Raw genomic sequence first — 22,829 nt, forward strand, 5'->3', positions numbered from 1 at the left:
CGGGAGCCTTTGCACCATAGCTGCCAAGTTTCCCATTTTTCGCAGGAAACCCCCGTATTTTGTTACCTTTTCCCGTTGTTATCCCGAATGGATTTGTATCCCGTAAATCCCCTGGATTTGGAATGCAGCTCCCAGTTGGACATGCATGTCTGGACATGCGTAGAAGCGACCTCCGGTGCCGCGCCACTGCTGATCCCGGATTTTTCAATCCGGGAGTTGGAGGGTATGCTTTGCACTGGGTTCTTTTAGCACACAGGGTTAGTTGATTCCACTCTACAATATCTACCTATTCCTTTAAGGAAGTAGGCATGCATGTTATATTAGTTTTCTAGTCATGTTTAGTAGGGAATTTGAAGAGGACTTTCACTTGCATAGCACAGGGACAGTAAAGGATAATACACAAAACAAATGTTAACTGTAGTTACGTATGTAATCCCCCCCCCCCAAAAAAATAGCTTTTGCTTGGATTATTTTCTGGCGACGGTTCTAGTACAAAATATACCCGGTGGTCACACCAACAACATGTGCCCTTTGCCCTGGGAGGCATGGGGGTACCCATCTCTGTCTTTTACATGCTGAGGAAGACATTTTTTATTCCAGCAGGCTTTTCCTTGCAGAGAACTTGAGGTTTCGTTTAACTGTGATGTTTTATCTGCAGCTCTTGCCTCTGTGGCATTTTTTGTTTTATTTTGAAGCGTCGTAAGCTGCCCTGAATAGCATACAGGCACTGGAAGGGCGGAACACATATTTATGTACAAATAAACAAGTAAACAAAAGTCTGACTTGTCACCCACCTAAAGGATAGTTTGCCGTGTAGACACAGAGCAAATGCAGAGCTGTTTGCATCAGTGAGTCATCCATTAAAAGCCACGGCCACAGAGCGTGCAAAACAGAGATAAGGTGAGTTCCAAGGGCTGCTGCCTGTCGGACAGAGACAAGAGGACAGTGTAATACTGAAAAGCTACTTTCATAAGAGAAATGGTGAGTAAAAGTTAAAACCCTCACATCTAATGAATAGAAGCAGTGGGATATGGTACTTAAAGGCATACAATATTGTTTCATTTTGTGGCTAAGGAACTTGGTGAATGCATATTTGACCAAGAGCGGTGTAGAGGCCATTTTGAGCCTACCACACTCAAACACAATAGAAAATGTAAGTGCCGATTTATTGGGGGAGGGAAGGCCCACACTGCAACTTACATTCAGTAAAGAGCATCACCCCCCCCCCACCATATACTGGTATATTGGAATTTGTTGAAATTCCAGAAAATGGAATCCCCTGGATGTAAAGACAGAAGGAGGATTGTTCCAGAAGCTTCTGTCAGCAACTCTGTTCCCCGCTAGTGCTTGCAAGAGGTGCCTCCACCAACATTTTCAGCTGAATGTTCCATGTGCCCCCACGTCTCTTACTTTGCAGCATTCACTTCGAAAGAAGCAATTTCTTAGGAGCTGCATGACAAGCTTTATTTCTTTGCTGAGGTTATTATCATCCTAGTAGAACAAAAAGAAATAAAGAAAGTGATTTAGCATCAATATCTAACCAGAAACTGTTGTATATGACATATATAGCACCTTTTGCTTCTGGACTTATTTTACCACACTGGAATTGCACATGACCACCTTGCTTTCTAAGATGCTGGCATTCTAACTGTCTGTGGAAAAGAGTATTGAATTTCAATAAGCTCATCTAATGCAGAAAGCAGCATTTCAGCTCTACTGAACATAAAGGAAGAGCGATACAATATGGAATCCATAATGGAGGCTACGTTTTCAAACACAGCAAATTCACTGGATGGGAATAAAAGGGTTTGCTCTCAAAAAGCGCAATGGGAAGGAATGGAAGTAAGGTGATAAACTGGGTAGGGGAAAAGACAAACAGCAACTTTCAAAAGGGCTCAACAGAAGTCTGCCCTTGCTCTTCTCTTTACATATAATAAAAATGTAAGAATGTCATCATGCAGACCACACTGGGGATTTGTAGTGCCACATCACAATCTTGGATTTGCATGAAATCAGGGTGGGGTTGGGGAGGGGGGAAAAGTGGCCATGGGGTGGGAGCTAAAAGGGCGAGACAATGAAAAGGATAAAGGATAAAACAATAATAGAATTTTGAGTGAAATGGACATGAAAGAAACAGAGATGAAAATGGTGGCTTTAAACAATGGCAAAAGTTTGAATAAAGTGCCTTCACTGTACAAAGGCACTATTTTATTTATTAAATTTCTATTCCGCCCATCATCCAAGGATCATAGGGCAGTTTGCAATATAAAACCATGAAAAGACATAACAGAGTAACAAACAAAAACAGTAACTCCCCCCACCAGTTTAAAAGGCCACAGATTGTTTAATTAACCAAAGGCCTGGGAGAAGAGGGATGCTTTCTCTTGGAACCTAAAGATAAGCTTCATGACCGAGTGTAGATTTGAACTCAAGATTCTCTGATCCCAGACCAACACACTAACCACTATGCCACACACTCTTTCTTAAGCCCCAAACACATTTAACTCAGGAGTAAACCCCAATTACCACAGTGTGATTTACTTGTGTGTAGACATGCACTGGATTGTGCTCTGCAACATCAGAAGGAGAAAGTCCAAACTTTTAATATCAATTTTGCAAATTTTCTTTTTTAATTACCTTTTTCCTTGGGACTGCTTTTCCAGGCCTCAAGAAGTCTAGGTTCAGTTGTGCATGAATGTGCTTTATCTGTTCCAAGCAGGTTTCTATTAGGTTGGCTGTAATGAACAATGCACTCTATCAACAAACCTGCCTACACTCAAATACAAGTGGTTACTCGGGTTACAAACACCTTGGGTTACAAACACTTCGGGTTACAAACTCCGCTAACCCGGAAGTAGTACCTTGGGTTACAAACTTTGCCCCAGGATGAGAACATAAATTGCGTGCCGGTGGCATGGCAGCAGCGGAAGGCCCCATTAGCAAAAGCGCGTCTCAGGTTAAGAACAGTTTCTGGTTAAGAATGGATTCCCCAGAACGAATTAAGTTCGTAACCCACGGTACCACTGTACTTGCAAAATGTGGAAGTATCAGACCAGGGGTCCCCAGACTTACGGGCGTTTGGGCCGGTTCCCACCGTGCCGATCGCGCGGCGGGCCGGAGGCGGGGGAGCGCGCGCCTGTGCGGGCCGGCGGGCGGGGGAGTGTGCGCCTGTGTGCATGCGCACGGGCACTTGCTGGCGCGGCGGCGCGCTTCCCGGGTGGAAAAAGCGCCGAAAATCCGTTGTGCGCATGCGCGTGGGCCTCCCCCGACCCGGAAGTGCACCAGAAATTCTTCTGGGTCGGGAGAGGCCCATATGCATGCGCAGAAAGGATTTTCGGCGCTTTTTTCCCCAACCCGGAAGAGCGCTGCCACGCTGCGCGCCGTAAGAGCGGGCGGCGGGGGTCGTCGCGGGCCGGATTGGCTGGCTAATTGGGCCGCATCCGGCCCCCGGGCCGTAGTCTGGGGACCCCTGTATCAGACATTCTATCAGTAACCAACGAGTCACATTTTTATTTTATATTTATGGAAGCGCTTTATATTATTACTAGAACAACAAAACAACAACAACAACAAAATGTGTTTGGAACCATCCCACAAGGAATACCAATAACTGCTTTTCTTTTGTTCTTATTTGCTCACTTGCAAGCAAGCAAGAGAAATGGCAACCCTCTGTGGTTGCTCCGGCATCAATAAATACTAGATCTTCCTACCTGAACCTTAACATGGGTGCCATGGGAGACCTTAAAATGGTTCTTCGAGTTTCTGAAGTAAACAGAGTGCTAAAATACATGCCGACATCAACCTTGTGTTTTCCCACCTAGACTGTACTGTCTAAATGCAAGGTTCTCCACAAGGGATTTACTCCGAGGCTCTCATAGATTCCAAGGGCATTCAAAATGCACTGCTTGGCAATGGTGTGTCTATAAACAGGTTACTCAGGGCCAGGAGAAGATAAGGAACACTTAGAATTTTAAAAATGGATACGTTTTAGACAGACTTTTTACATACAGAAACACAAAAGACACTAACGTCCATTAATTCAGAACTTCTACAAATATCCGTCATTGAACCAGAACTAATTGAGCAGATAAGTCTTTATGAAAGTCAACTGTTGTGGTGCCATTTCTCTAGTAATGCCCATAACCAGCAAGTTCTAATCCTGCTTTTGTGTGTCACCAAAAGTAGACCTGGGAACACTTGTTTTAGATAAGATGCGTAAGGCTGTTTTTGCATTCCCTACACAGAAGGGTGTGTGTTATAGTAAGGGAGCTCACCTTCCAAAGCACATTTCTGGGCACTTTTACTGACAGCCAAAAGGGGAAGCAAAGCACTGGCAGCAACTCGCTTCAGCACATCCTGAGAGGATTTTCCTTCATAGCTCTACCAATAAAGCAACACTGGTTACCACACGGAAAATTTAGAGAGCATACCCTGCAGGAAGTTGCATGTTAAATGTCTGCAAATTCCATTTACACATTTACTTACCGGTTTTCTAGACTGTCCTTCATCACACATAAAATGCACTCAGTACAAAATAGTAAAATTTAAATCTCAATGAAACTTGGCAGCACAGGAACACCCCCCCCCAAAAAAAACCCATTCATTTGGGATGGAAAACTATACTACCATTGAGAACAGACTCTACATTCGATTCCTAGAAATTAAAACCAGAGAAATGCCTCAGGTGGAATCTACACACATATATAAAAAACATTCTGAAAATGCTTTAAAAAAAGTTTTTAAAAATACATTGAATTTTCCATAATGCTCACCATTGCCATCTAGTGTCACATTGTATATTGCACTTGAAAAACACTTAAAATGTTTTATTTGCAGCTGTATAGTGGAGTCCTCAGTGTTGTCTGGAATCAGGCACAATTTGAGGGCCTTCTTCCAATCCATTGGTCAGGCAGGAAGGTGTCACTGAATCCTTCCCTGCCCACTTCCCCCCAGGAACGTATCCACAGCAGCTTCTCTCTTGGCCAGGGATACTCTCCATCTTACAGTCCGCACCAAAAGAAAAATGGTCTGGGGAAAATAGCTGCAGTACCCCTTCTTGTCTTTAGTACCCTCTCTCTTTATAGGAGCTCATTAACAACCTAACACTTGGGGCCTTCAGCTGCCGCATCTAGTTTGCCCCTTGGCAATATCTGCAAATTAGCCCAATACTTCTACAGAAGTGACTGGATTGACAGGTTCCTCCTACTTTAAGTGGCCATCCTTTTTATTCCTGCTGATAACCAGTCAGTGGAAAGGCGATGATGAGTTATCTTTTTGTCATGACACTTATCAAATCTTCAACGTAGATGATTTCAAACTATTGTTCCCCTTCTCTAGATCTGAACCTCAGGCCCTCTTTGGTCTCCTTTGTTCAATATACCTGGCTCTTACATCAGTGCCTGCTTTGATTTTGCTACTCTAACTGCTTTCTCTGAAATTACATGCCTTTTTTAAAAAGCAGCATGTGAATCCAGCCGCTGCAATAGTGTCACTTGCCCTTTTCAGGAAACTTCTTTCACAGAGACAGAGTTATTACCAAGCTGTCAAAGAGCCTGCCAGCCAGGTAGGCTATATTTTCATTCCACCCTCAAATTCCCCCCTTTGACCTCTGATATCTCTGCCTGCTCTGCCACTCAGTGCAGCTGTGGGCAAGTCTGGCTGATCTGCTCAGATGTCATAGCACAGGCATAGGCAAACTCGGCCCTCCAGATTTTTTGGGACTACAACTCTCATCATCCCTGACCACTGGTCCTGTTAGCTAGGGATGATGGGAGTTGTAGTCCCTAAACATCTGGAGGGCCGAGTTTGCCTATGCCTGTCATAGCAGATAGGTTAGCCACAGTTCTCTAGCCAACTGGATACTAAGGGGAACTTTAACACTAGATGTGAGTTCCAAGGCACAGAAGCTGAAGAACTAGTGATGTTTGCTCTAAGTTACATGGTCACATAGCAGAGGAAAAACCCAAGTTTTCCAGGGACACCTTAAAAACACCTAGCATCCAACAGCCAAGATACAAAGGGTGCCCAAGGAAAGCGATTCTGTGGCAAAACAAGGCAGCAAGGGTGGTCCTCAAAACCTCAGCACTTATCAGCATATAGTCTTGCCTCTTGATTGTTCCTTTATTACTCCTGTCTCTTGCTGTCTCTTACAATGAGATGCTTTTTGAAAAAGCATAGATTTTATACAATATATGTTGTTTAACATTACAAGAACACCTTGCAGCAAACCTCAGGCTCATGTACTCCCCACTCCTTGCAGCTGTGCCACTGGAGCTTGGGAAACTTTTGTTTCTGTTTTAGATTAACCATGGCTTGCCATGTTGTTAAAACCCAGACAAACTATGGTTGATCCTAACAGTGGTTAACTGAAATGAGCCAACTTCTTTTTAAGCAAGTTGGTCTTCATTCATTCTTATTTAAAAATATGTATGGGCTGTTTTTCTTATGAGCAGGCTTGTTTTAACAAACTATTTAAAATGAACCACAATTTGTTCAGTTCAAACAACATACTAAATGGCAGTGAAAGACAAAAGTGAAAACTTCGTTTTAAAATTATGTCCACGCCAGGGAGCCCAGGGCTCATAACAGTAACCCACATTTTAGGGCTAGTAAAATGTATGCAGCCAATTTTCTTTTCATAAACTTGTTATTTTCTTTTAAGTTGTGTGGAGGAGGAGAGGGAATTTGTACAAACCTGGCCCACCAACCAGGATTGTTAGTCCTGTGTAAATTTTAATCCGCATACAGAGGTATTGGAACCACTTTGTCCCCATATGGGGTTCACCTGCATGGTTTAAGATTTTCATAGGAGCCCAACATGGGCAGCTCTATCCACACAGTAGGAACACTGGCAAGTCTTGAATGAGGGCAGAGGAGAGCGAGTCTGATCCCTGCCTATGGGTTGAACATTTGTATAGGGCTTTTCTCTTTCTCTTAAGCTCTTTTCACTCATGTTCCTATTTTCATCTGTGCTTTCCTTTACAATACATACTTCTTCATGAGTTTCACTTTTGAAACTATATATGCATGTGAGTGTGTTCTTTTTAAAATTATTTTTATTTGCTTTTCTGTTATATCTTATCATCAATGCATACTGTGTTACAGTCAGACATAGGATAAAAGGAAAAAACAAAAACAAATATACAATATATATGTGTGTGTGTGTGTGTGTGTGTGTGTGTTCTTAAGTGAAACTTCTGAAACCCCCCCCTCCTGCTAGTCTATAGATGAAATTACTGCACTATCACAAGCATTTTGTCTGCACAAGCATATCAGCTTGCTAGTTGGAACAATTCTGGTGTTTTCTCCTGACCCTCCAGAGCCAAAATTGGGGGCATGGGGGTGCACAGGGAGATAATAGGGCGTAAATCTCCTGTTTTATGTATGTAAATAAAATAAATATTTTTTAAAAAAATCATTTTGCTGGATATGCTCTTATTTCGTTATTTTATCACTTAAGAAATGCAAACAGAGAAAGAGAGCAACACGACAGAGTGGAAGAATGCAGGGAGGGCAGACAAACAATTTAACGTGTACATTTCAATGCACCTACAGAAAATAAAAAGATGCATTCCCAATAAAATACACTGGATCCAGATCTGCTGCCGCAAGAACATTGATTCCTCTTAAAATAATCTCCTCCTCCAACACAATTAGGATCATCGTTAGACTGAAGATAGCAAACACTGAATGGGTCATTTAAGAGGAAGCTATTTTAGTTTCAGTTTAAATGAAACTGAAGCAGGTCATGTTAATGGAAAGAAACTGGAAGAGGCACAGGCTTGAGGCCCTAGCCAGTTGATGAATGTAACATCCTAAATAAGATCTGCTTATCTTACGACTTCTATTTGGTCCTAGACGGGAAAGGCCTGGTAGATTTTTCAGACCTGTACTTGAGCAGAAGTAATATTTTCAGTAGAGTCATCATCTACAGAAGAACTCACTGCAAGAATAAAAAGCTCAAAAGAAATGGGTTAGGAGCCCAATCCACTGGGTAACAGAACTATAGGCAATTGACTTGGTAAAAAAGGGAGCTGAGAATAGCAAGGCATGAAGTGCTTCCGTATTTTACTGCTATTCCATGGCTTAAGAGCATGATTTTGATGGCAATAAATCAAATAAGAAAGAATTTACACAGGGAAATAGAGAAGTAAAATACTTCAGGAATTGTTTTTGCAAAGATATCGATCAGCAGTACGCATGAGAATATTTTACCAAGGTCTCAAAGAAAAAGAAAAGAGGGTGCATATAGACAGCTATAATACCATTAACAGCACTGTGGCTAAGATGGGATGGGATTATCCTGTATCTGATGCCAAGAGTCTTGAGTCCATAAAGCAATCAAATTTAGAAGACACTGGCTTCAATATTTTGAGACCACTTGAATATTGCAGTTAAGGGAACTAAAACTAATGCAAACACACTGCCATGTCTCAGAGCAAAATTTCACTTCAAAGGGGCAAAAGGGCGGGATAACAAAGGAGATTTTCAACTTACATTTAACAGGAAAATAAACATACATTGAAAGCCAAATAATGTTCATCCACACCCCTAGCTTTAGCAGATATTCTGAGGGCTTGATTCAGACTTAGGCTGAAAACCTATACTTACTGGCAGTATGCCCTACTGAATATTGTGGGATTTACTCTATGTAGATATAGGACAGTACTGTAATTTATGAAGAACTCAATAGTCATGTGTTTTAATATAATATTAAAATGTGCCACAAATATATGGGCATGTCATGTCAGAATTAGAATAGAAAAACCACTTATGGATTCAGTTCTTCTTTTTCACTTATGTTTAGTAAGAGAAGTATGCTTAAGAGTGTGTAAAATAGAGGAATTATGTGGTCCCGAACAAAGTTTAGTGAAACTGATAAGCATCTTTGGAAGGAGCCGATAACACTGTTTTCATCCTAGAGAGGGCTGCCACCAACCCCCCTTATTTCTCCCTTTCTTAACAATCCCTCTTATCAGAGCCACCATCAGAGCCACCATCAGCACCTCAAGCAGCTGCCATAACCCCAATGTCTTGGTAGGGCCCATTGCAGATGCCTTCCCTAGTCCCCCCCCCCCCTAGTCTAGCACTAGAGTAGCCCCATGTGGTTAGTTCTAAGCCAGCCTTTGAGTTTCCCACAATGCTCTTGGCCAAGCCTTCCTCTGGAAATTTTGGGAAACAAACAACAATAACAAAAGCACAGTTAGGACTTGCTGCTCAATGGTGCCTCAAACATTTCCACAGCTAGGAAAGTCCACAGAGCCCACAGAAAGAAGCATGGGCCCACCAGAGGGTTACCTCAAACCTGGAGCCAGTTCTGCCTCCTCCCATAATCCTATTCACACTATTCTTCTGCCTTTCTTCAAGAGCACCCATAACTCTATCTGGCACTTCTTTTCTCCATCACCTTCCCTTCCTCTCAGATTTTCAATTTTTCCAGTCAAATTACTACTTGCTTTATCTTCCCCCACACATGCTGACACCATGGCAAATATCAATCATACATAAGAACAGGGGTCGTCAACCTAAGGCTCATGGGCCAAGCGGCCGATGGGGGTCATTTAACCGGCCTATGGGCCCGCCGCCCGCTCGGTCGGCTCCCATGCACCGTGCTAAATCGTTGCGGAGCAGAGTGGGGACTGCCTTCTGCGATGCTGGCCGACTTCCCATTGGCTGCAGGAAGCTCCTGCAGCCAATGGGAAGCTGTGCACACCTCCTCCACGCTGGAATAGCGCTTGCGCATGCGCGCGCGTGCACTCCGGCCCACTGCGGCGTCTGCGGGAACGTGAACCAGCCCAAGCCACAAAAACTTTGCCGACCCCTGCATAAGAACATAAAAAGAGCCTGCTGGATCAGGATAACAGCACATCTAGTTCAGCATCCTGTTTGCAGAGCGGCTAACCAGATGTCTGTGACATCTAACCAGATGTTTGGTATCTGAAGAAGTGTGCATGCACACGAAAGCTCATACCAAAATAAAAACTTAGTTGGTCTTTAAGGTGCTACTGAAGGAATTTTTTTATTTTACTTCGATCCAGACCAATACGGCTACCTACCTGTAACCAGATGTCTGTGAGAAAGCAGAATGCCTGCACTTACGGTGTCTTTACAATTAATTCTGATGTCTTTACAATTACAGTTACTTAGGAGCACAGTCCACTGAACCAATAGATGTTACTTCCTAGTAAGCAGGTGCACAATTGGGCTGCAACTTTTTAAGCTACCCTGGAGGCTCCGCTGCATAAGCCTCACAGGCTGAATCTTTTCATAGAGTCCCTTAAATGCACCACACTGAAATTGGATTATTATAAATTTCTACCTGAATTATTAATTCACATAGTTTCGCCACAGAATCTCGGCTCCTCTCATCCTCATCTAGAAGGAAAACCACTGTTGGGTGGTAGCAAGCGTTCTCTTTACTGTTGAGCTCTCTTTTCCCCTCTTCGGAAAACAGGACAGCAAGGAACTGCAAGCAGGCCACACACAGGTCAGGGTGTCTGATGGAGAATTGCAGACATTCATATATTGTTTCTAAAATACAAAAAAAGAGGAAAAAATAATGTGTTTTATGTTGCAGTATTTACAGAAATAAATAGATTTAACTACATATTACGGCACTGGGTTCAAAAAAGCATATGCAAGGCAACGGGTAAGAAAATGGCTTATGGCGGTTGTACATAAAAATATCTGGAGGGCCACTCCTGTTCAAGTTACACCTGTAAGTAATCCTTCCTCTACACAATTATTAAAATATACAGAAGTGCTACCCTCCTTTTTCATTTGGGAAAGGGAGGAGAAATGGCACTGGGCCAGTTCATCCCATTATCACCAAGGACTAGAATCACTATAGAAGCACACAAATACCTAGGTTCATCTCTTTATGAGCTGAAAATGAGTTCTGTTGAGCCCTGAAAGTGGTAGACAAAAGCAAATAAAAAAACTTACAAGCATGCAATCAAATACCAGCAAAAGTGGTTCTAACAAACACATTCCTTTGAAAATTTCATATAATGGTCTTAAGTTATCATTATCTGTGCAGATATCAAGGCACCTGAAAAACAGGTCTTACCGATTACTGGAATCCAATGCTTTGCAAGAGCTGCAGTCACAAATGGCAGAGAGGCATGGCCACATTTTCTTAACAGAGTAGTGAGAAGGCTGAATGAATCTTCCCAAGTTTGGTGAACTGCAGCAGTTATCTCTCGCCCTGCCAATTAAACATATAAATAAAATACCACATAGTTCTGATCAGTAAGTATTACTATACAGTGCCCATATAGGAAAGTGAGAAGGGATTACTACTTTCAGACGTTGGCCTAGTTCACATGCAAAGCTAAGCCAAAATATGGTTTAGCACGAATGAGCAAGAGTGCTGGTGTAGTGAGAAAATATCAGTTGCTTCACTCCTGTTTTACTTGAAGCTAAGCCATGATCTGACTTAGCTTTATGTTTGAACCTAGTCTTGTGGTTTGTCTCACTCCAATATGTGTAAAATACAGCACTTAATTCAAGATTGGAGGGCGATAAGAGGAATAATAGAGAAAGATGGGCATGACTCCATATGGTCTCAGTTTATATCATTTATTTACAATAGTGCAGTAATCTCCTTACCGCCTAGGTCACAGCAGCCACTATGGAGAAATTATCTTAATGCTCTAGACTGAAATATACCCTGTGGATGTGAGTTTAATCTGTAACGTAAAAGATTTCCCACGTCTATTTTGTTGCCATGTAGATGACTGCATACAATACAGTGGTACCTCGCAAGACGAATGCCCTGCAAGACAAATTTTTCGCAAGACGAATGCATCCTGCGATCTGATGGTGACTCGCAAGACGAATTCGTTTTGCGAAAAATTCATCTTGCAAATCGTGGTTTCCCATAGGAATGCATTGAAATTTAATACGAATTGACTCGCGGAACGAATTAAATTCGTCTTGCGAGGCACCACTGTACCTAGCACCTGTATTTCCCCTGGAAGACAACACTTTATGCTTGATCATTAAAAAAATCATTAAAATTTGTAATAAAACAAACAAACAAACAATGAGCAGTAAACCAAGAACAAACCATGGTTACAGCTCGTGGTTTGTTTGAAGCAAGAACATGAACTTCCTGAGTTGGGAAGTATCACTAAATCAGACCATGGCTTGTTCCCTGTAACAGGGAAGCAGCCCTATATACAAGCACACTAAACTGGGAGGAAATCAGGCCTGGGTCAGCCCTTTTTTGCTGTATGACAGTCATGTAAAATCTCTGTTTCCAGCCAATAGCACACAGAGATGATACTCCTGCTTCTAGGGCCTGTCAGCAAAATAAGAAACAAGATTTCAGGGAGCTAAACATTAAAAATAACTCAACTTTTGAGATCTACCAAATCACAGATCTCATGTTCAAAGCATTTCAGTAGCATACTCCTTATCACACAGTTACCTAAGGCATCCTTGCAGCCAATGGAAAGAACCACAAAGGTATGAGCCAAGAGAGGTGTCAATAATGCATCTTGCATCACCAGGCGAGTGTCTACTAGCAAGCAAGACTGTAGCAGTTGGGACAAAGATGAAACAAACTGCAGTAGATACAAAACCTGTTTGAACAACAACAAAAAGATTTGGCTCAGATACTTGTAGTACATTTCCTCAGCAATTATTTTTGACAATGAGAAGATTTTTTTAAAAAAGGTTAAATCAGAATAAGAGATAAGAAAGTTATGAACCACATGTGAAATATATGCAAATATTTCAACAGTAAAGATGTGATATTCTTTAGAATGCAGTCCCATGACACTCACCTGGATACAAACACCATTGCATACAGAACAACTTGCTTCCAAATAAAAATGCAAAGGATTACACTGTTAATATCCAACTGAAGAATGTAGCCTGCAATCCCATGTGCCAAGTATCTGAAATGAAGTCCTACTGAATTTTGTAAACAGCCATGGGGTTGGGTTATTACGACATTTAGCAGAAGGCTGTGCAGTATTTTGTGTCTCTTGCACAGAAAGCATAACCAGAGCCACATATTACCACCGCATTTCTATTTCACAGAAAGCATGATGAGAACCAGATATTACTACCTCCTTAGTGACTTTGCAAGTTTACAAGGAAAGGTAGACACTGAAGGCGTTAATAGGAGTAAAATCTAAACAACTGTCATTAGTCACTAAGAACAAGAATGATATTTTAAAGCCAAGGTCCATTCCACATGAGAAGCAACAGTGCTTCTTTAATAATACTACGGTAGTACTACTACACACTTGTAATAGTAATTGTCTTCTTGCTTTGGTGATTGATGTGCAGCATACAGTGTCAAGAATCTGATGGCTTACTTCCTGTGGTTTTAGTAAGTGCTGTGCTCAAACCAAAATGTTTATTCTCCTGTTGATTGAAGTTTTCAGTTTTCTACCTCTTTTTTGAATTTCCTCACAACTTTGGTGGGTGGGTGGTTGAGCTTACTTTATTTCTGCAGGTGGGGCTTTACTTCTTCCTGTTAAACATCTCTCCAGCCCTCGGCAACCTCAGGCCTGCCCACGCTTCCTGATCCGAAAAAGCCTCATGGGAAACGTTACCTCACGATGGTTTTTGTTGTTGTTTAGTCGTTTAGTCATGTCCGACTCTTCGTGACCCCATGGACCATAGCACGCCAGGCACTCCTGTCTTGCACTGCCTCCCGCAGTTTGGTCAAACTCATGTTCATAGCTTCGAGAACACTGTCCAACCATCTTGTCCTCTGTCGTCCCCTTCTCCTAGTGCCCTCAATCTTTCCCAACATCAGGGTCTTTTCCAAGGATTCTTCTCTTCTCATGAGGTGGCCAAAGTATTGGAGCCTCAGCTTCACGATCTGTCCTTCCAGGGAGCACTCAGGGCTGATTTCCTTAAGAATGGATAGGTTTGATCTTCTTGCAGTCCATGGGACTCTCAAGAGTCTCCTCCAGCATGATGGTTTTACCCTAACCTTTAACTGAAGCAAGGGGAGCCAGGAAGGTTGGCTACTGAATGCCTGCGATTAGTACACCGATTCCTTTAAAAAGAAAAATACTGTGCTTAAGAAATAAAAACAAACACCTGTTAGGCACATAGTAGGCACCTTCCTCACCTTCCCATGCTTATAGGAAAGCCGAGCTGAACATATAATGAGAATTTTCAAGAAATCTGGGTACCTAGGAAGGCTGCAAAAGGCAACCCACCAAAGAGGTGGCAATTTTCATTGAGACTACAGCATGCAAGGATGGGAAGTTTGACTCTTCGCTTCTCAGCTCTGATTCCAAAGGACAACCAGTCATCCTTGAGCCCATAAGCAAGTAAGGAAAGGAAAAGGGAGAGAGGGAGAGGGAGAGGGAGAGGGAGAGGGAGAGGGAGAGGGAGAGAGCGAGCTGCACACTATGCACCGAGTGTAATCTGTACCATGACCCTCGTTCCATTAGCTCCCAAATACTTGCCCTTTTGAGAGTAGTTTTGTTCCTTTTCACAAAATGGGGCTAGAAAAGGAGAGGCCTGATTCATTATGGAAATTGTCCAAAAACCTGCATGCCCATTTCAATTCTGTACTATTTTCTTATTTGGCATCTGTTAACTTAAGCACACATACTCAAAGGTTTCTTCCTCAAGGATCTAATGTTAAAACAAATTTTAATTGCAGCGCAACAGTGTGAATATATGGCATTTCCCATTTACTTCTGAAAAGCTAACGGGTAGTCATCTTGTTAAAAAAAAAAGGTGATTAAACTGCAGCTGATGTGGCACATTATTGATCTAGCTTGCACTTTATCTTTCCCTTCATTCACAAAAAGATTCACACGGAGAAGTGAGATCAAAGGAGCTTTGATGCCACTGCTCACGTTCAGTTGCACCGCATAACCCAGTTACCGGAGTTTTACGACTACAGAGCACCCAGTCAAGGCTCCAAAAGTTCCTGAATAATTGACGGAGATGAGCTTTCACGGCACGTGGTTTTGCAAGCACACCAGCTCTCTCAGCTACAGCAAGCAAGCATTCACATGTCTTTTGGCAGTGTGTGTATGAGAAGCTGTTGCTACCCAGGGACACACACCTTTCCATTCTCCATCTAGACAAACATGAGGCATTATCACAGTTCAAGATCCCATTCCAGCAAGGACAGTGAAAGACATGTCCTTGGACGAGGACGGTCCTGGAGGAACACATTCAGATATCGGGCCTGAGATTCCCCACCCTTGTCTTTCATGATTAAACCACCATTGCTTTCTTTCTAGCAGAAGTTGCTCTGGTACCTGAAACCAACAGCAGCTAATAGCATATTTTTGAACCTGTTTTGACCAGAACTGGTGAGCTTTGAACTAGGGTTGTGCACCAGATTCAGCCACAGCCCCAATCCTGAAACGATTTTGACTAATTTGAGCAGAACTGGGCTTTGGTCGAGACAGGTCAATACAGTCCTGGACTGGGTTGCCTGGAACAATCTGGGCCTGCCAGCTCCACCCTCCCAAACCATTTCAGGTCTGGATTTGTGTCAGGTATGCAGAAAAATCTCAAGACTACTGTTCTTCAGAGTTTCTAGCTTCCCAAGTATCCCCCAAAACTTAACAATGGTGTCAGAAAGGTGTACAGATTCCAACATGGCTATGAATTAGGCTAAAGGAGGTTTAAAAGGATTGTGTGTTGGAGGAGGGTTGGCCTAAATGCTTTACTAAAAGGCACAATAAACCCAGAGACATGATGTCAAAAGGAAAAAATGGGGAAGGAAAAGAAACCAAGGGTTCAAATAGCTGCTCCTTCACTGGCCAATAAGATGGTACCATGTTGGTCTCCCCCTTGCCCCCCTACCTGGGAGGCAAGGGGTAGAGCCTCCCAGAGGAACTTGGTCTTCTTGCTGCTGGCTAAGGCCAGATTATGTTTCCTAATGACTCTGCAGGCCCAGGGTGACTGGCAGAAGGAAGCCAAACCTGGAAACGACTGCTGCTTCTCCACTGCAGCAGAGAAGTGGTCTGTCTGAATCGCAACACTCGTCCTATGGGGATCTCTTGCTTGTTACCTTCCAGATGTTTTGGAATATAGCTCCCATGAGCCTCAGTCAGCATGACCAATGGTCAGGTCTGATGGGAATTGTAATCCAAAACATCTAGAGATCATCAGTTTGGGGAAGGTCTCGTTAGGAGTGAAGTAGCATTCAAGGAGAGGAGCTGGGAGATTAAAAGGGGGAAATGTTTCTTCCACTTCACCCTGCCCCCTTCTGCAACTCCCCCCCCCCCACATACATGTATGACCACTATACAAAATGCAAAATGCTGTGGGTTTGCATTTTAACACTCCCACCACCTTTTCTTTTCGTCAATGAGTTGTACGTAACTCTCTTACTCAATTAGAATTGTTTCCCCTTAAGCAAAAACACATTTTACTCAAACAAAAAGAAGGAGACCTTTCATGGGGTTCACTGAATCAATAAAATGGAAGGTTATTAGGTATGCAACCCTACAACTCACTAACTTGGAAAAAAAACACTCAACTCAACAGCCTTTATTTCAGAGTTGCTCTGTATTTTTTAAGCACATTAAGGTGCAAACCTGTGCCTTTCAGTAATTAAAACATGTGCTGCATCCTGCCCATGCACTTCAAGAGAATGGAATAGAAAAGAAATATGTATGCCACCAACCTGAATTTTTGTGTAGTCCATATGAAAAGGCTGAGGAAGCGGTGCTTTCATTTCCAAAATACATCTCTCTATCAAGCTGGAATTTACTAGACTACCATGAAACAAAGACAACTGCGTTAAGGACACAGGCATAAACTTAACTTAACATTTTGACACAGTGTGAAACTGTAGCCTAGACCATAATACCCTTCATACGTTTTTGGACATAAACTCCCATCATCCTGTGCCCAGCATGGTCAATGATAGGGGGTGATGAAATATGTAGTCTTTAACATTTGGAGGGCACCACATTGGCTACCTCTGGTCTAGACTGTTGGTATGACTGAAGAATGTGTGAGACAACAGGTATTTCAAAGACAGTAATTTCCACCCTCAAAACTTTGCCCTCACTCATATGTTACCTGGCTTCCTTGCCTTGCGAAAACCTAGCACACCTCCTTCCCTCCACTATAGAAAGGACATAATGCAAGTGGGTTCTCCATGTTAGCATGACAGGCTGGACACGCAAAGAAAAGCAATTTCTCTCCCTCCAGAAACAAACAAAAAGATGGGGGGGATGGAGAAGACAGGACAAGTCACACAAACAGGATGTCTAAGTCAGGGGTGGAAAACTGCAGCCTTCCAGATGATGCAGGGCTGCAACTTGCAGGAGCCACAGCTAACATGACCATTTATGATGGATGAGGGGACTTGTCCACAGGTTTCACACTCCATCTTGAAGTGATTCAATGTTCAGCTGGAGGCTGCAGTTCACATTATGCCATCTGCTGGAGGGAGGAGAGCACAGCACTTCTTCCCACTAGTGAAAGTCTTGGGTAAGACATGACTGGGAGCTAAAATAGCCCAAAATGACAGGATTTAGACTTTTTCTCTTTCCAGAAAACAGCAGATGGAGTTAGGGAAAGTGGTGTGGGTTTTTGATCAGGAGCTTGAAGCAGGAAGAGACAATTAAATCAGTCCAAGCCCCACACTGCGGTCCCAAACAAAATTGGTACCCTGCCTTTGTCATAGCTCGTGATCATTCTCCAACCCAGTTAACCCTTCCTTAATGTGCAGAAATCTGGTAGTCTCCCATAAAAGTTTGTTTCAGTGATGTTTTGAAAGGTTCAGCCTGCCATCTTGATTCAAAATGGCATTCAGTTGTGTCCAAACAGACGAAAGCCTGCACCTTTATCTCAGGAATCATGGTGCATAATTTGGATGTACCTTAGGAAATGTCCACATACATAGTGAACATCCTAGAACAAGCATGTCCAACAGGTAGATCGTGATCTACCAATAGATGACTGGACGTCTGTGGTAAATCACTGGCTCCCCCCAAAGAAACAAGTTTGGCTCCCCTAAGAAAAGCTCAAAATCTTTGCCCTGCACCCCTAAAAAACTGGGCTTTCTTCCTCCCTAAAAAAAAAAAAAGCTCAACAATTGCCAGTCTTTAACTCCGTGATTGCAGTCTCTTGGGAGTTGGCCACTCCTGTTCTAGAAGATGTGGTAGGTTTAGCACCAACAGCAGCAGCAGCCTATTTAAAAGTCTAATTTAAGCTAGGAACCTAATGGTTCCACCTCTCATAGTCCTCACTCAAAGGATGTTGACTCTCAGCTGACTGTCCTACGCTTATTACAGAGAAGGGAAGTGCAATACACTGCAGTCAGCTGTGGGATGTAGTTTCCTTGGAGACAAACTGTAAGTTGCTACAGTTCAGCCAAGACGATAAAAATAGCAATACTCCTAGCATAAAGGCTTTAGGTCTTCTCACAAGACTGTGCTCAGTGGTAGATTTGAACTGGGGACTTCAGAGCTATCAGCTCTTGGCATCTGTCGCTATCTTATTAGCAGACAGACTAAAGAACTAAGGTTTCTCTTGTCCCTCTTGAATAATGATGCTAATATGGTATAAATAAATCACAAGCACATTTATCATACAAAACTTGTTTCACTGCCTATAAACACCAATGTACCGTATCTGCCAGTGCTTCCAAAGTACACTCTTTTGCAAGTGTTCCATTTAGCATGACTTGTCTACGCTTGTAGCATGCAATCTGAAGACTTCATCGTCCACCATAATAAAAAGACAAGTTACCACTTTGCTCAAAAGTCGAAGTAAAGTAAAAGTAGCTGAACTATAAAGAGATTTCAAATCTGCTCTACTTTCTGCAAAATGCTCTGGTTCTCCTAGTTCAATTTTAAAAGGATAACTTTGAATTCTCAGAATACTCAGCGGCTGGATCAATATCTGTAACAAAGGCTTTGGGTAGCGCTTGTCCCATTCAGTTTCTCGTCTGTGACCTCAATAGCTATTGATCTCTTACCTACTGAGAGCAGTTAGTGTCTGTGCTTGCTGAAGAGCAACGCCGGTGTCTTTGGGAGTGACGATCAGCAGGTTGTCCAGCAAGCCGCACACCGCTGACAGGAGAGGGGGTGTGACCACCGCACACTGATTGGGTCTAATGGTAGACTGCGGGGAGTCATGCGGACTTGAAGACGCTGTCGTCGTTGTGTCACTCTGACCTACAACACACAATTTAGAGAAAGAACAAAACAAGCAGGTACTTGGAAATGGATTTACATAAAATGCGGCGGTATACGTCTCATTGGACACGAGTTGAGCTGAGTAGGAGAAAAGCCAGAGCTCAGTGGCAGAGCATCTGCCTCGCATGCATAAGGTCCGAGGTTCAATCCTCAGCATCTTCTAGGTAGGGCTGAGAGAGAACCCTGCCTGAAAACCCTGGAGAGCTGCTGCCAGTCAGTGCACACAGTACTGAGCTAGATGACTCAGTGGGTTTGGCTTGGTATAAGGCAGCTTCCTATGTTCCCATCAGTTTCGTTACAAATCATAGAAATGGAAATCATAGAATTGCAGAGTTGGAAGGGACCCTGAAGATAATCAAGTCCAACCCCCTGCAATGCAAGAATATGCAGCTGTCCCATATGGGGATCAAAGCTGCAACCTTGGCATCGTCAGCACTATGCTCTAACCAACTGAACTATAACACATCATATGTGAAACGTCACACAAGACCTGTTGATGTGCTATTGAATGGAATGCCTCCCCTTTGGGATAAATATGAGCAGTCCAGGTTAGAGGCCACAGGAGTGGAGAGGACAGGGTCCTTGGCAATGAAGACTTTCCAAGATATGGGTGGGACGCAGTACAGTTTATAGCAGAGGTTCCCAATTTAAGGTCTTCAAGCTTTATTCAAGTGGTCCGCAGCATGTCCGCGTCAAATAGTCACAGTGGTTTTAAACTGTATTTATATTGCTTCCTTTATTTCTTACATTGTTTTTTATTGCATTGCAATTTGAATTCTATGGCATGCAAATTGCCGTACAATAAAATACAATATGTAAGAAACAGAAAAAGCAATAAAAATACAATTAAAAATCATATAGCGTCTAGCACAGCACACTTGCTATAGAAAGAAAAATCGTTAAGTGGTCCACCAAGGCCTTCAGCAATTTTTAAGTGGTCCATGGGGGGATGGGGAAATTGGGAGATCACTTGGTTTAGAGCTCTTCAAAATTAAACTGTGCAATCTTGAGATATGTGAAGGAAGACCTGTGCATTCAGCTATTACCTTTTCATCCTCTCCACACCTTGAACACTGTGAGACTTGCAAAAATGAGCAACAGCATAGGGCTGAGTGGAGGTTACTGTTAGGTGACTATGGGGTTGCGGCGCTCATCTCACTTTCGGGCTGAGGGAGCCAATGTTTGTCCACAGACAGCTTTCCAGGTCATGTGGCCAGCATGACTAAACCACTTCTGGTGCAACGGAACACCGTGACGGAAACCACAGCGCACGGAAACACTGTTTACCTTCCCACCACAGCAGTACCTATTTATCTACTTGCATTGGCATGCTTTTAAATTGCTAGGTTGGCAGGAGCTGGGACAGAAGAACGGGAGCTCACCCCATTGCGGCAATTTGAACCACCTACCTTCTGATCGACAAGCCCAAGAGGCTCAGTGGTTTAGACCACAGTACCACCCATGTCCCTGTTAGGACCTGTTAGGAACTGGGTGGCAGGAAAGCGCCCCCTGGCATGCATGCAAATAGCATTCTGCATCAGGATCATGGTTAGTGATTTGTTCCAAATGAATTATTTTCATAATGCCTGCTTACCTTGCGCCATGAGTCGATTAAGCGGCACATCGCGAATTCTAGCTATAAGTGGTGAGGTGGGCAGCTGCAGTTCCACAGCACAGCCTGGAGATGGCAATGAGGAAATGATCTAGGAAGCAGAACCAATAATTACATTGCCTCCTGTTAACAAATGTCCATATATATTCACAGAATCATAGAGTTGGACAGGACCATGAGGGTCATATACTACAACCTCCTGCAATGCAGGAATGTCTTGACCAACATGGGGCTCGAACTCACAACCCTAAGATTGAGAGTCTCATGCTTCTACTAATGGCCAACTTTCATTTGCTGGAATCCAAAGAACACCATGTGTGAACAGAAAGAATTTATTGGGGGGGGACAAACCCAATTGTGTTCACTGATCTCCAAAATGCAGCCTAAATTTAAAGCACTTCAATGGTTAGGTATCTATCACTTCAATGGTTAGGTATATAAAAATAGCTGGCTCTGCCCAGCATCAGCTTGAGCTGTTAGTAATTTACATAATTAAAAACAGAAGAATGGGATATAATAAACTGGATTTTAAAGGCATTTTTAGTGAAAAGGACTTACTCCCAGAAAACATCACAGAGTTTCAAAGTTCTTTATTCCTAAATTGTGCTACTTGGGTGATTTAGATTTTTAGAGTTCAGGGGAAACAAGGTCTTAAGACACATAAAAAAATCAATAATAATTTTAGCTAGTTATAAAAATAAGTCTTGTTAGCTTCTTGCACCAGCTAAGCCTTTTCCAATAATGGCTTGCCAGTGGGACGGAAGCTGAATGTAGACATTTTCCAGTATCTAAACCAGAACACTCACAATACACATGTATATCCTTTGCACCACTGGTGAATAAAAATTCTCTCCAGGAGAGCAGGTAGAAAGGATTTTGGAAACTGGGTGAAAATGGTTTTTTTTGGGGGGGGGGGGCTCTTGATATGTCATATACAACATAGCAGCCTATCTATGGAAGATCAAGCTGTTTGTGGACTTTTTTTTTTACAAGACAGCAACACAGTTAACACATTTTCAGAGTGAACTATTTTTCGGGATGATTGAGCCTTCTTCACATACCCTTCCTCACAGAATTACTGACAGTCATGTAAGTCACAGTAAGGCATGCAATACTTTTATTATTACCTGGTGAAAACCAATAGCTTTTAATTTGTTAAAAGAAGAACAAAAAGCTATGTAAAATAAATAAGATTAGAAACCTAAAAGGAAACGCGAGGAGGGGTTATGTGACAAAGTGCAGGTAACTTGCATCTTATGTGAGGGTTACGTTTATGGCCGTCACACATCTGGATCATGGGAGTTGTAGGCCAAAACATCTGGAGGGCCGCAGTTTGGGGGTGCCTGACATAGCTTCACTTCTCCTCCTTCCCTCAGCCTTCCTCAATCTTTTGCCAGCTGCTGACGCCTCTCCTCCTCCAACTCCTGCTGCACTTTTTGTTCTCCCCCTGCAAACTTTTCTCTTTTTTAAATAACCCCTCTTTCCAAATTACCCCAACTGCCCCCTTTCTTGGGTTTTCCTGTTCTCTTTCTATTTAGAAAACCCAACTCAGCTGTTAAACCCTCCAGCTTGCTTACAGTACCAAATTTCTTAACAGCTCTCTCTCTCTCTCTCTCTCTCTCTCTCTCTCTCTCTCTCTCTCTCTGGGCTGAATTTTCCTTGCTGCTTGCTGCTTCCTCTCTCAACAGAGAAGCCCAGCCCAGCCCCACAGAAAAGCAGAGAAGGAAGGTTGTAGGGAGAGGGGCCTAGCTGCACCCAGACCACCCACCAGCCCTTCTTTTGGCCCACCCCACCTCCTTTCTATTTTATTAATTGTCCCCAGCCAAGGGACCTCTGTTTTTCCAACAATCCAATTAAACAGTATTGAGCTCCCCTTACAGTGGTAACTTGTCATTTTAGAACTCACCACAGTGTCAGAGGTTGACTGTGAACTTGGAGATTGGCTTTGAGCAGATACGACTCTCCAGAGAGAAAGTGAATCATCAAAATCTGGGGGTGGGGGAGAGAGAAGAGAGAAAAATGTAGCCTTTTAAAACACCTTGAATCAGTGCTTCTCAAAG

General features: G+C 42.9%; 1 protein-coding gene across 2 annotated transcripts in view; it reads right to left on the bottom strand.

Annotated features, from left to right (window-relative positions):
• The window catches only part of RTTN (rotatin), a 116,748-nt gene that overhangs the window by 20,740 nt on the left and 73,179 nt on the right, over nucleotides 1-22,829 (bottom strand). For both annotated transcript variants that reach the window (XM_035124661.2, XM_060277923.1), the window contains 11 exons: nucleotides 22,676-22,758; nucleotides 20,752-20,860; nucleotides 18,938-19,136; nucleotides 16,631-16,721; nucleotides 12,434-12,587; nucleotides 11,069-11,206; nucleotides 10,319-10,530; nucleotides 4,275-4,380; nucleotides 2,638-2,735; nucleotides 1,411-1,491; nucleotides 795-921 (listed from right to left, as the gene is read on the bottom strand). In XM_035124661.2, the coding sequence (XP_034980552.1) occupies nucleotides 795-921; nucleotides 1,411-1,491; nucleotides 2,638-2,735; nucleotides 4,275-4,380; nucleotides 10,319-10,530; nucleotides 11,069-11,206; nucleotides 12,434-12,587; nucleotides 16,631-16,721; nucleotides 18,938-19,136; nucleotides 20,752-20,860; nucleotides 22,676-22,758 (1,398 nt within the window). The remainder of the gene's footprint in view (nucleotides 1-794; nucleotides 922-1,410; nucleotides 1,492-2,637; nucleotides 2,736-4,274; nucleotides 4,381-10,318; nucleotides 10,531-11,068; nucleotides 11,207-12,433; nucleotides 12,588-16,630; nucleotides 16,722-18,937; nucleotides 19,137-20,751; nucleotides 20,861-22,675; nucleotides 22,759-22,829) is intronic.

The sequence above is a fragment of the Zootoca vivipara genome, chromosome 8, assembly GCF_963506605.1.
Source record: "Zootoca vivipara chromosome 8, rZooViv1.1, whole genome shotgun sequence".
Lineage (NCBI taxonomy): Eukaryota > Metazoa > Chordata > Lepidosauria > Squamata > Lacertidae > Zootoca > Zootoca vivipara.